This window comes from Fusarium phalaenopsidis, assembly GCF_050370095.1.
Source record: "Fusarium phalaenopsidis strain FUZ10S chromosome Unknown contig_32304, whole genome shotgun sequence".
Classification (NCBI taxonomy): Eukaryota; Fungi; Ascomycota; class Sordariomycetes; order Hypocreales; family Nectriaceae; genus Fusarium; species Fusarium phalaenopsidis.
In genome coordinates, this window is record NW_028145404.1 from 617,003 (window position 1) to 628,350 (window position 11,348).

The 11,348-nt window shown below is 51.8% G+C and overlaps 3 protein-coding genes across 3 annotated transcripts; 1 reads left to right on the forward strand and 2 right to left on the reverse strand.

Annotated features, from left to right (window-relative positions):
- Nucleotides 1-1,203: 1,203 nt before the first annotated feature.
- Nucleotides 1,204-3,311, reverse strand: LRP88_09517 (chitin synthase-domain-containing protein; the record flags this gene model as incomplete). Its single annotated transcript, XM_083246002.1, has 3 exons — nt 1,204-1,431; nt 1,485-3,071; nt 3,129-3,311. The coding sequence occupies 3 exons, from the start codon at nt 3,309-3,311 to the stop codon at nt 1,204-1,206; spliced, it is 1,998 nt and encodes a 665-aa protein (XP_083097115.1).
- A 2,594-nt stretch (nt 3,312-5,905) lies between these two features.
- Nucleotides 5,906-7,656, reverse strand: LRP88_09518 (chitin deacetylase; the record flags this gene model as incomplete). The annotated part of the gene is made up of 5 exons (XM_083246003.1): nt 5,906-5,966; nt 6,017-6,184; nt 6,294-7,152; nt 7,220-7,284; nt 7,400-7,656. The coding sequence occupies 5 exons, from the start codon at nt 7,654-7,656 to the stop codon at nt 5,906-5,908; spliced, it is 1,410 nt and encodes a 469-aa protein (XP_083097116.1).
- Nucleotides 7,657-9,949: 2,293 nt separating this feature from the next.
- On the forward strand, nt 9,950-11,302 carry LRP88_09519 (nucleotide sugar dehydrogenase; the record flags this gene model as incomplete). The annotated part of the gene is made up of 1 exon (XM_083246004.1): nt 9,950-11,302. The coding sequence occupies one exon, from the start codon at nt 9,950-9,952 to the stop codon at nt 11,300-11,302; it is 1,353 nt and encodes a 450-aa protein (XP_083097117.1).
- Between the last annotated feature and the right edge of the window lie 46 nt (nt 11,303-11,348).

Consider the following 11,348-nt stretch of genomic DNA (forward strand, 5'->3'; position numbering starts at 1 on the left):
AGGAGAAGTTGCATGGCTCGGCCGAGGAACTCTGGGCGGTTCCCACTTTCCCCAGATTCTCTCTCGAGCCTCAAAGCTGGGCACGCTAAGAGTGAAGCCAATGGGATGTTACCGGAGATCAACAAGGGGGACAGAGGCTATTCCCAATCAAGGAAAAAAGTCCCGTTGGTATCTTCGTGCGGGGTTGATTTATCTTGTGCAGACGCGCTCATGACCACGGAGTTTGTTCATGATTTGGTTTGTGGAGATGATTGATCATGGGGACAGGAGATGAATGCGTGACTCTTACGTGTTTATTCGTATTGATCTGTTGTTGATAATGTTGTTGGAGGGTATCTTGGAGCAGGGATTCTCGACACCATGGACTTGGCTACCCTGAATGGTAACCATTTCCCTCCGGCGCTGCGCCAAGGGGTAGTTTAATCGCGTGATGCATTAAATCCTCTAAGCTTATAATCTAAAAGCTAGGAGAATTTCTTGCTGCTCTAGGAAAGGATGTCCATGAAGGATCATGCTCTTTGGCGAATGCTACTACGTAATGTCTACAGGAGAGGAGCCTGTGACCCTATGTAGAAAGAATCTTGCCAACAATCACCAATGCAATTAAATGGTCTTTGCAATTTCTGAAGGCATCTTGATCAACTTGACATGTAATCTGCGACGATATGTTGGCCGTCTATCAAAGTCGAAAGAGGCTAGACCTCCGAACAGGGGGAATAGTATCTCGGCATCTAATTGCCGATCGAGATATGGGGATGCCGAGTATCCATGATTTTGGTGTTATCTTATCCGTGAATCCATGTAAAAACCAATCACTCGGACTCTCGTTATCTCTATCATGGCATGTCTTATCCTCCACGTCCAAATCGTGTGTTTCTCTTCATCATGAGACTATAGGCGATTGTTCTCAACACCATGACCTTGCGAATGGGTCCATACACACAGCCTTGTTCCGACCATGATCAAGCACTCAAAATCTATGAGAGTCATAATCTTTTCATGCACGCATGATGGAATTTTCTCTATTTCCAAAAACCAAGTTGCACGACTGAGCCGATTATCAACATTACACCATGCCGAACTATGCGTATACTCGGCCTAGCTACCGCCCTTCATGCCCTCTAAACAATTTATCAACAAACACACTGCGTATAATTAACAAGGACTAGACATTTGTCTCATGCGACACCAAAATATACTTGATCAGTGCGTGCCTCGCCCACCGACGTCGTCGCCGTCCTTTTCGTTACTATCGCGAACGACTTCACGAGTCTTGCCCCACTTGAAGTCGTCAGAGTGTATAAGGGAATAAACCAGGATAATAATGTTCATGAATGGGGAAGTGAATAGATGAAGAACGAAGCCTGCAAAGTACTGGGCCCGCTCGAGGTTGTTGCGTGGCAGCCAGAAGCCAATGCAGAATGAGTAGAGCTGTTGGTGTTAGCATTGAAGCTGCGGATAGTCGTGAAGAGGAGAGGACTTACGTAGCGGAAGAATAGAACGCAGATGAGACCCAAAAAGACAGGATCCTGCATCACTTCTCGTCCTCTCTTGGCAAACACCATGAGGAGCTCGACGAACGCCGCGATGATGAAGGGGGTGATGGCCCAAGTCACGACAGCAATGACACTCTGCAGTCGCTCGATGGGAATAATACCTGGTCGGAAGATCATGACAAACTCATTCGAGATACTTCCAAGTGCCCAGCGCTTGCGTTGCGAGAGAAAGACCTTCCAGGTCTGTGGGACAATAGTCATGGCTTTGGCACGAAGAGCCTGCGCTGTCTGCTTACCGGGGAAGAGGCTGAAGATGATGGAGGCATGAATACTATCCTCGGAATAGTTACCCATGATGTGCTGGGTCATGATATCATTGGGCTTGGGGCAGTATCCAAAGCGCTCTCTGAGGACAGCATCGCCAAACGTGGCCTCGTCGACGCGGATGAGCTGACAACAACCGGGAAGACAATTGACTTTTCCCGTGATGCGGGACTGGAACATGCGACGAAGGCCTTGCGTCTGAGAGTACTCGACAGACTGGTACAGAGACCAAAGACCCCAGTTGCGACCGTCAAAGTCAACACAGACGTGGCCACACACGCCGACAAGCTTGGGGTTCTTGCGGATCTCTTTGATCATCTCCCAGATGCAGAACTCGTCAAAAACTGTATCAGCATCCATACCGCAGAGATAGGTAACGTCATCGAGACCAGCTTGCACAAAGTTGTTGCCGATGTACTCGAAAAGATCGTTGTTGAACATTGTGACAACGTTCTCGGATCGCTGCTTGAAGTGGTAGAGGAGCGATCGGGCAAAGCATAGACTGTCTCGCTTTCCCTGGTTGTATCGCTTGCCGACAAAGACGTATGGAATGCCCCTGTAGAATCCAGTCTGTGTCTTGACTGGCATGAAGAGACCGTCGCGAGCACGGTAGCCATTCTCAAAGTCGCGAGATGGACCTGGTTCGAGAATGTCTTCAAGAAGATAGCCCTGAGTTGTCTTTGTCATGCCAGGACCGCGGACGTTCCCGTCAACGACGATAAAGATGACACGGGGGTGGTTATCAATGTTCTTTTGCGTGATGAGAGAGTCCAGAGACCGTGTCAACTCTTCGTACGTCTCGTTGTAGCAGGGAAGCAAAAGAACCATCTTCTCTGGCTCATCCGGAACATTCTCCTTGGGCTTCCACCAAAAGCAGAGAATATGAGTGCAGAACCAATGAAGCATAATGCAAAAGCACATGAATGTCTGCAGAATCGTATTCGAGCTGAGGAGAACAAGGAGGAAGTAGTACACCTCATAGTATCTCCATCCGATGTAGATGAGCGCGGCGTTGAGCCCGACGAGGCCGATGATGAGACCCCATTTCTGGAGCATGAGCATCGACTTGGACATTTTCTTGAGCTCTTCGTCCGAGTCCCAGCGTAGCTTGGCTTCTTCTTGTTGTATGGACGAGGTGAAGGAGAGACTCGAGTCGTTTCCGCCGTGGGTGAGCCATGAGGCTTGAGTTACGCCTGATCGAGGAGTTTGAACACCGGGGTGAAAGTCGCCGTTGATGCCCCGAATCACGGACTTGACAAAGTTTAGCAACTGTTTTCACGTTGATAGTAGTGGCATTGAAGTACTCACCGAGTCTCGGGAGCCAGTCCCGCCAGGTCTGAGTTGATACTGGGACACTTGGTTGTAGGACACGGGAGGGTGCGATCCCCCCTGAACAGTCATGGTGTTGAACCCCTGAGAAGTCATACTGTTGAAGCGTTCAGCCGAGGAAGACGACTCGCCGTTTGGAGGTGGGATTCCCAGCAAGCTCATCGCGACAGCTTCTTAGCCCCCCTAGTCGAGCAACGTGCAAGCGAGACTCGACTGCAGCAGGGGCAATGGATAGGGCCAGCGAAAGGGTGAAATGATTTGATAGTGAATGACTGGGATGAGAACGAGTGAAGCGGCTAGTTGCGTACCAGAGACGCAGCAACAGGGGAGAACGGGGAAAACTTAGATGAACGATAGGCAGAGTCTTGTTCCAGACTCAATGAGAGGAGTACGCACCCTTCAAAGGTGGGAACGCGCAGAAATGACAAGCCCAAGCGAGTGACGGGCAGGGTGAAGAACAAGGGCAGACAGTGAGAAGACGCCGGGGAGCTGTAGAAGCTATAGCAGCATCACTTCTCTCTCGATTTCTCGCCACTATCCTGCAAACTCCGCGAAGCATCAAGTACCGGGCGCCTCACCGGGAACTCATCACACCGGCCGGCATCACCGCCGTCGTCCCAGAGGAAACCCCGATGCCATGGCACAACAGCAGATAGCTCTTGATCTGATACGAATTCTCAGCTCTTAGGGGCGTGAGACGGCGACTGTGGTCTCCAACCAACCAAGTCAAGAAGATGTATGCCTTGATCGAGAATAGCAAAGTGCGAAGGGAGACGTGCTTGAAGAAGCTCGTACACGCCCCCTTGTTCAGCCGCTGTTTGACCACCATCCACCGGCAACCCTTTCTTGCCTCCAAGCAGGAACAGGGATAAGCATAAACTAGAGTCTGCCAGGAGACAGCATTGAGTTTATTCAGTGGCCCAATGCGGTGTCTTGGATAAAGCATGGCGTAGAGTATTAGCTTGATGCTGTCTGGAAACGCTCAACAGCTGCCAACCGTTCTAGCAACGTGGACAGCATACGAGTCAGATTATTTTTAACTCAAGTGTACACGTATGTTTGGCTACCTTTAAAATGAATATATGGATCTATTCCACCACTGAGCCTCGACAAAAGCAGCCAAGCTTGGCCCGGAAGGATGGAGCCACAACATCGTGAAAGCCCCCCCATTGCGTTGTGCTACAAACATGAGAATCACATCCGGTTAGTAAGGACTGTTCCTTTTCAATTTCGGGATCCTTCGTGAAAAGAAAATGGACACGGGTCGGGACCGAGGAATCGAGATCAATTTTCATGCTGTTGAGAGCATCCCGTGTTCGTTCCTGCAAGACGTCTTTGCGCCTTTGATCCCGAAGTCCCAAGCCATCTCAACAACGGTAGACGAAGTGGCAAATGTCTCATTCAACGGCCAAATGGAGAAATCGCCATAATCTTGGCCTTTGAATCAGAATGAATGCTTGGTGTATGGTCTTCCCATGACAATATGGGACCGTGGGGGTAGTTTTCGTGTCTCAAGGTCGAGTTTCGCTCACAAAGAGGGCAACATCAAATAGCTCCAAGCACACAGCATCTTCACAGACACGACACCGAGTCAGTTCAGACCGGGAGTCTTGCCCGGATGTCGTGATGTAAAGCCCTTGCAAAGGCAAAGTAACAAAGAAGCCGTGTCTGCATCGCAACCCCCGAGACCATGATCCCAGGACCTGCAGTAGTCTACGCAGGGGGTTCGTGTCGTCAAAGTACCGGTACGTCTGCCCTTCTTGACAGCAGTCGTGAACTACGGAGGTTATCCCCGGAGACGTGAAGTCAACCCGGGGTCTGAAGGAGACGCTTTGAGTCAAGATCAACACAGAAGAGGACTCTCCCCCACCCACGAAACGAAGAGCCCGTTGCCTGTCTCAAGCCACGGTTACACAGGGTCGTAGCCCATGTCCTGGCCTCAAGATGCACAACGTCACTGACATCATGGCCCAGTTATCCTCCCGAAAATACACGTTGCAAATGCTGCGTAACGCTCGGAATTCGGAGCACATCCAGCTTGCATAATAACTCACTCGGATTCCACTTCACACGCCGTCTCCGACGATATGAGCGCGCGGCCTGGTAATTGGTCGTTGTTTTCTTCATCCCATCCAGTAAACATCAAGACTGAGGCTGCATATTCGTGGGGTGAACAAGACAGCCATGGCGAGGTTATTCTGGCAGGCAGACACCCTCTTCTTCTCTCACACTCTCTGCAAGCACTGCCTATTTGGGACGCTGCGACGCATGTGGGAATACGGAGGCACACATGCATATCCCATACGAGGGGCCAAGGACGGCACGCATTTATGGCGCGTTTTAACCTTAAGCCCAATCTGCAAGAGAGAGATGTGCTTGGACAAGAGTTGTTGGGGTGGTGACCTTGACTGAGCGTTCACACCAGGTTACGTGGCTGATACATCCCCAAATAAGCATTGAGTGAGTTTGCGGGACGAGGTTTATGAATGGAATGATCACGGGAGATGGAGAGGAAGAGAGTGGGCATGAGGACCATATATGAAGAGTATATAGGAGATAAAGCTACTGGAGGAAATAAAATATTAAACATAGAAGTTAACTACCGAAACAACCCAGAGATCTCGGGCTGCTTCAGCCCCAAACAGGGCTTGACGAGGGGCGAAGGAAACTCAAACAAACAATATCCCAAAGGCATTTCCTTCGGAAATGACAGAATAGAACCCAACTACACAGGCGCGGGTATGCTTAACCCCTTCTCAGTAACACTTCCCAAAGCCCTCCTGGCAGCCCTTGCCGCAGTGCTCGTCACTGCTGCCACTACCATCCAAGTCAGCCTCGTGTTGTCCCGGAAAGAGAGAACGCCTTACCAGAATCCGTACGGAGAGCAACACTTCTTAGATCCGTAATTGGCGCAGGTTGCCTTGAACTTGGATCCGCAGAGGCCGTTGGTGGTGTCGTGGATCTCACCACTGGGAGGCTTGCACGACCCAAAGTCGGCGTCGCAGCCAGTTCCGCAGTATGGGCCGCTCGAGCCGCTTACAAACCATAACGTTAGCAACGAGAAAATTGGCAAAGGCATACTATACAGCTATTCGGGGTGCGGCTGAATCAGTACTCCACCAAAGTGAAAAGGAACCAACTTACCAGTAACCATACCAGGAGCAACAGTTGCCGAATCGAGATCCTTGGCATATGTAGCCCGTATTGCCACCACAAGTCTGGTTGGGCGAAATCTTGAGGCCACCCGTGGGCTCAACTGTGTAGGTAGGTTGCGAGGTCTTGGTAGAGGACGGCTTGTGAGTAGGGACAGCTGTGTAGTCGCGGCCCCGGGGCGCAGTTCGATACCAGTTCTCCTTGGGATCTCCAAGACACTCTCCTACTGTCACTAGTCTGTATCCACGATCCTGCGCTGTCTCGATCATGTAGGCAGTCAACTCGGTGACAGTCAGCTCGTGGACATCATGGGCAAGCACAATGTACCCATTGTTGTCCGAATCAGAGGACACGCCGTCAGAGTATCTGTCCTTGGCAAGCTGGATCAGATCCGGACTGTCATACTGATAGTCCTTGGTGTCGATATTATTATTGACGACGTGGTAGCCAAGCTCTTCCATTAGGTCGAGACACCCAGATCTAGAGATGCACTCCAGGTAGGGGGGCCGCATGTACGTAGGGATCCACCCAAAGATGTTGCGCAAGGCCATCTCATTGTAAATCATCTCCGTTCGTCTGATGGTGCTATTAACTTCGTTGAGGTTGCGATGAGTCCAGGTGTGACTAGCGATGTGATGGCCTGCCGAATACATGCGTCTCAGCATGGCAGCCCACGGGTTGGACGGGTCGTCGATGTGCCCCTTTCCCCTGTTGTTGCCGGCAACAAAGAAGGTTGCCTTGACATCATACTCGTCCAATACGTCCAAGATCTCGTTGGTGTAGGTGTACGGGCCATCATCAAACGTCAGAGCAATCACACCAGGGGTCGTGCAAGTTCTGATGATACTGCCTGTCATGATCTTGTCAGCCTTGTGCCATGAGGTGCGTCGTGGCATCGGAGTAACAAGTGTACATACCGTAGGGTACGTTCCCGAGCTTTGGTCGAGGGATGTCTTCCGTGTTGCTCCCACCTGGCCCAAAGCTGAGCCGACAGTTAGCCATGATTCAGGCAACCCTCCTCCGCAGACCTCTGCATTGCTGCATCTGGATAACTTCCTCCCGCTCATCTGAGATCAGGTCTTTGTGGCGAAACTTACAAAGTATCACAGGAGTCACTGTATTCGAGTTGGCAGCTTGAACCACCGCAAAACTCTTCGGTTGTGCCGCAGAAGCCACTCTCTGAACAGCAGGATCCATCGTCGCACGATCCAATCCCAGGACCACATTCTGCACGCTTTCGCAACATAGCATATCTCGGTGACAGAAGCTTATCCACAGCTAGAGTTGGCCCAGCCAGGGCAACCCCGGCATTGAGCAGCAGGGAAATGAGGGTGGCGAAAAAGACAGACTTCATCCTGACTCTATGGTTTCCGACTTTCAACAGAGAGGAAAACAGTAGGAGAAAGAAACGAGTGACAACATGAACGAGCGATGGGTAGAAGCACAAGCGTCTTTCAGGAGCGGAACCACGACTTATTTACCCGACCAAGCTTACATGCAGCTCGCTCAAAGTCGGGCAGAACCACATCAGGGGAGCCTGTATATTGGAACGCGGAAACCCGTTGCATCAATGAACACGAGAAATATCGTCCAGGTAGGTCCAATGTGTTGAGCCCGCAGGGCGGGCATGCCCACCAAGGCGCCCTGATGGGTAATCAGGATCCGCGAAGTGGCCGCAATTTCAGCCATCTCAAGCAATATTCCAGCCCATTGTCGGATGTGGCCCTCGTCGGTAATTTTATTCTTTTCTTGGAACTGTCTCCTTGCCTCTCAACTCTGCTTCTCAGGCATGCCCCTGACTAGTGACCCGTCGCCACTGCCAAGACGAGGACTGGTGCAGCTTCCACCAAGATATTAACCGCTGCAAAGGAGTAGATGTATCCGGAAATCTTGCCTGCAGGTAACGTGCCAGAGACTCTCAGGTCTTGGCCAAAGGCGGGTTCGGGGTAGAATCGCGAGGGGTGGCCTGGCGGCCGTTTCGGCCCGCTCAACGGCAACATGAGGCTTATGCCGGAGACAACGCGTACCGGGAGACGGTTTCCGGGCTTTTTCTTCTCCGCAATAGGACTAAAGACCATTTAGACGCCAATATGATGCATTTTGATGCAGGCGAGGTCGCTGATGGTCAGGATTCGTGTTCAGCTCACCTAGATTCTTGCCAGTCCCGTCCTGCAGGAAAAGATGGTTGAGTGAGCCTCAATGCGTGTTCCAGTAGGTTCAACAACATTCATTCGCAATCAAGACTTTGTGTATCGACTTGGCAGGCCGTGGCTTTGCTTTTCGACCAGTCATATGAATAAGAACAGCAGAAAGCTTCCTCGTTTCGACTCAAGACTCAAGTCGGAAACAGGGACGACGCGTCGTCTCGGATTGGCATCACACCACTGGGAATGACGATGCAATGAAGACTGTGTGTAACTGTCTCTTGCATATCAAACGGGCCAACCAATTTCCTCTCCGATGAGCGGCCTGCCCTGGATCTGGTGTTCTTGCTGTGGCTTGAGCCAGTTCCGGGAGGGCTGATGGCCTGCCACATAGGTGGACGCCACTGAGCCAAAAACGCCCGCTTGACGGGCTGTTCCTGAGTCTCTCGTCTCCTTGTCGCACAAAGGCCAGACTGAATTCTCCACGTGCAGTTTGCGAGCTGGAAAAAATTGCGGCTATAGGTGCAGGTGGAAGTACCGATACGATGGTCATATTGCCCAGACGTGTGACGGTGTTCGGCTAGATTTGGTGGTCCAAAACCTTGTTCAAAGCGGTTCCTGGATGTTTGCTCAAAGACCCCTGTCATAGAGTTATAAGCTCAACTAGGTTGAGTTCTCACAGATGTTGATTGGGGGGGCCATCCTCCTCCTAGGATAGCATCTCCGAACAATGGTATTCTCTTCACAAAAGCAGTCCGAGAAGTATACAGTAGAGGCTCCGTTCCCTCTGTAAGGTGTGCCAGCTGCTCACTTTCAGCTCAAAGTTCCAGGCGTCGTTATGAGAATGAAGAATGCTTCGGTCTCTAATTCAGACCACGATGTGCAGCACAACCGGGCTGTGAAACGGCTCATCCGGTCAAATGCAATAGTGATGCAGGGCCGCCCATTTAGGACCAGCTGCCGTGTCTCTGGCCTCGAATCATTCTGCGCAGGATACACGACTGACGAAGGCACCCAAGGGGAAAATAGAGTCCGCTATAGCGTCGACAGGTGGAAGAAGTACGAGGTGGCGGTTCCAGCTGGGCTCACAATAGGATACCCCTGATCACTCGCTGAGACCTGGACGAAGCTCGTTTCTGCGCAGGCGGATGCACTTTGTAGGATGACGTCGATGAGGGAATGCTCTCGAACCGCACGCCCTGGTTTTCTTAGCAGATGCTGACTGAAGGCTCTGAAGACATCAGGGATGAAGATGTTGGTTTTACTTGTTGAACACTACTCGACGAGAGCCTTACGTGGGGGCTGGCGAGTACGTGTCGTATTGCCCATCTTCGGAGTATATTGCGATCGTTGAACCAAATCACTCGATCTCCGTCGGCAGCCAGAATTTGCCAACTTGTCCATGTCCGCATATCTGAGCTGGAGTCCCCGGAGCTTTCCAGTGCATGTTCCGGTTTTGTAGCTTTTTCATTCGTTAGCAGACCTTTTCCGATCGTTACCAGCATGGCCCAATTGCTTTCACATAGCCTCCTAGCTCAGGGGCTTCCCCTGATCGCACATGAGCAAGACTCCCAACCACGGAACCTCTCCAAGCGAAAATACTACGACATCACTCCCCCGAGCGAAGTCTCAGAGACAGAAGGAGGTATTCAGCCTACCGAGACGGAGTCAATCGACCTGACGACGGAGCCTCTCGTCGCTGTCATTGGAGTTGGCTATGTCGGCGAGCACCTTGTTGGAGTCTTTTCCAAGAACTTCAATGTGCTTGGGTACGATGTCTCTGAGGCTCGAACGCAGCAACTAGCTCAGAAACAAACGACCGAGAGCAGAGTGAGGTTCACCTCCAAGGCATGTGATCTTGCAGATGCCACCCACTTTCTCATCTCGGTGCCAACCCTGTTGCTTCCTGACAAGACCATCGACTCTTCATATCTCAGGAGCGCTCTTTCATCTGTTGGCCTCTATGCCCGCCGAGGCGCGGTCGTGGTCTTCGAGAGTTCTGTGGCTGTCGGAATGACACGCGAGCTCCTTGGCCCTCTCGCCAAAGAAAGGGGATTCTTTGCCGGCATGTCGCCAGAGCGTGTTGATCCTGGTCGTGCCGAGCCGCCGGCTCACTCCATACCAAAGATCGTTTCGGGACTTGACGATGTGGTGCCAGGCTCACTTGACGCCATCCTTGAGCTCTATTCGCAAAGCTTCGATCAAGTTGTCCCGGTCTCGCGTCCAGAGGTTGCCGAAATGATGAAGCTGTATGAGAACTGCCAGCGTATGGTCTGCATCGCCTATGCCAACGAGATGGCAGATGCCTGCCTTGGGCACGGCATTGACCCCTACGAGGTGTGTCGGGCAGCTTCAACCAAGCCCTTTGGCTACCAGCCCTTCTCTCCCGGACTTGGCGTTGGAGGACACTGTATCCCTGTCAATCCGTGGTATCTGCTCTCCAACAGCAGCTTCCCTCTTCTACAAGCGGCGGCTGAGAAGATGCACACTCGTCCCGCGGAAATTGCCCGTCGCGCTGTCGATCGTCTCTGCAGCGAAAGCCATGAAGGAATGCGGCCGCGGGTCTTGGTTGTCGGCACCGGCTTCAAAAGAGGACAGTCCCATCTCGCCAACTCTCCCGGCCTCGAGCTTTCAAAGAGCCTTGTGTTGACCGAAAAGGTTGACGTCACCTGGGCAGACCCATTGGTGTCGCAGGACGCGATCCCGCAGATCACGCGCTTATCCGAGAGTGACTGGACAGTCGAGGCATTGGGACGCCTTTTTGACATGATTATCGTTTCGTTCCGTCAAGATGGCCTTGATTTTGATGTGTTGGATCGTGTCCAAGGCGTCCATGTTGAGCAGTGGTGTGTTTGATGTTGGGGAGAAAATCTTGGGCCGGTTTCGAAGTGCGGTTTACTTC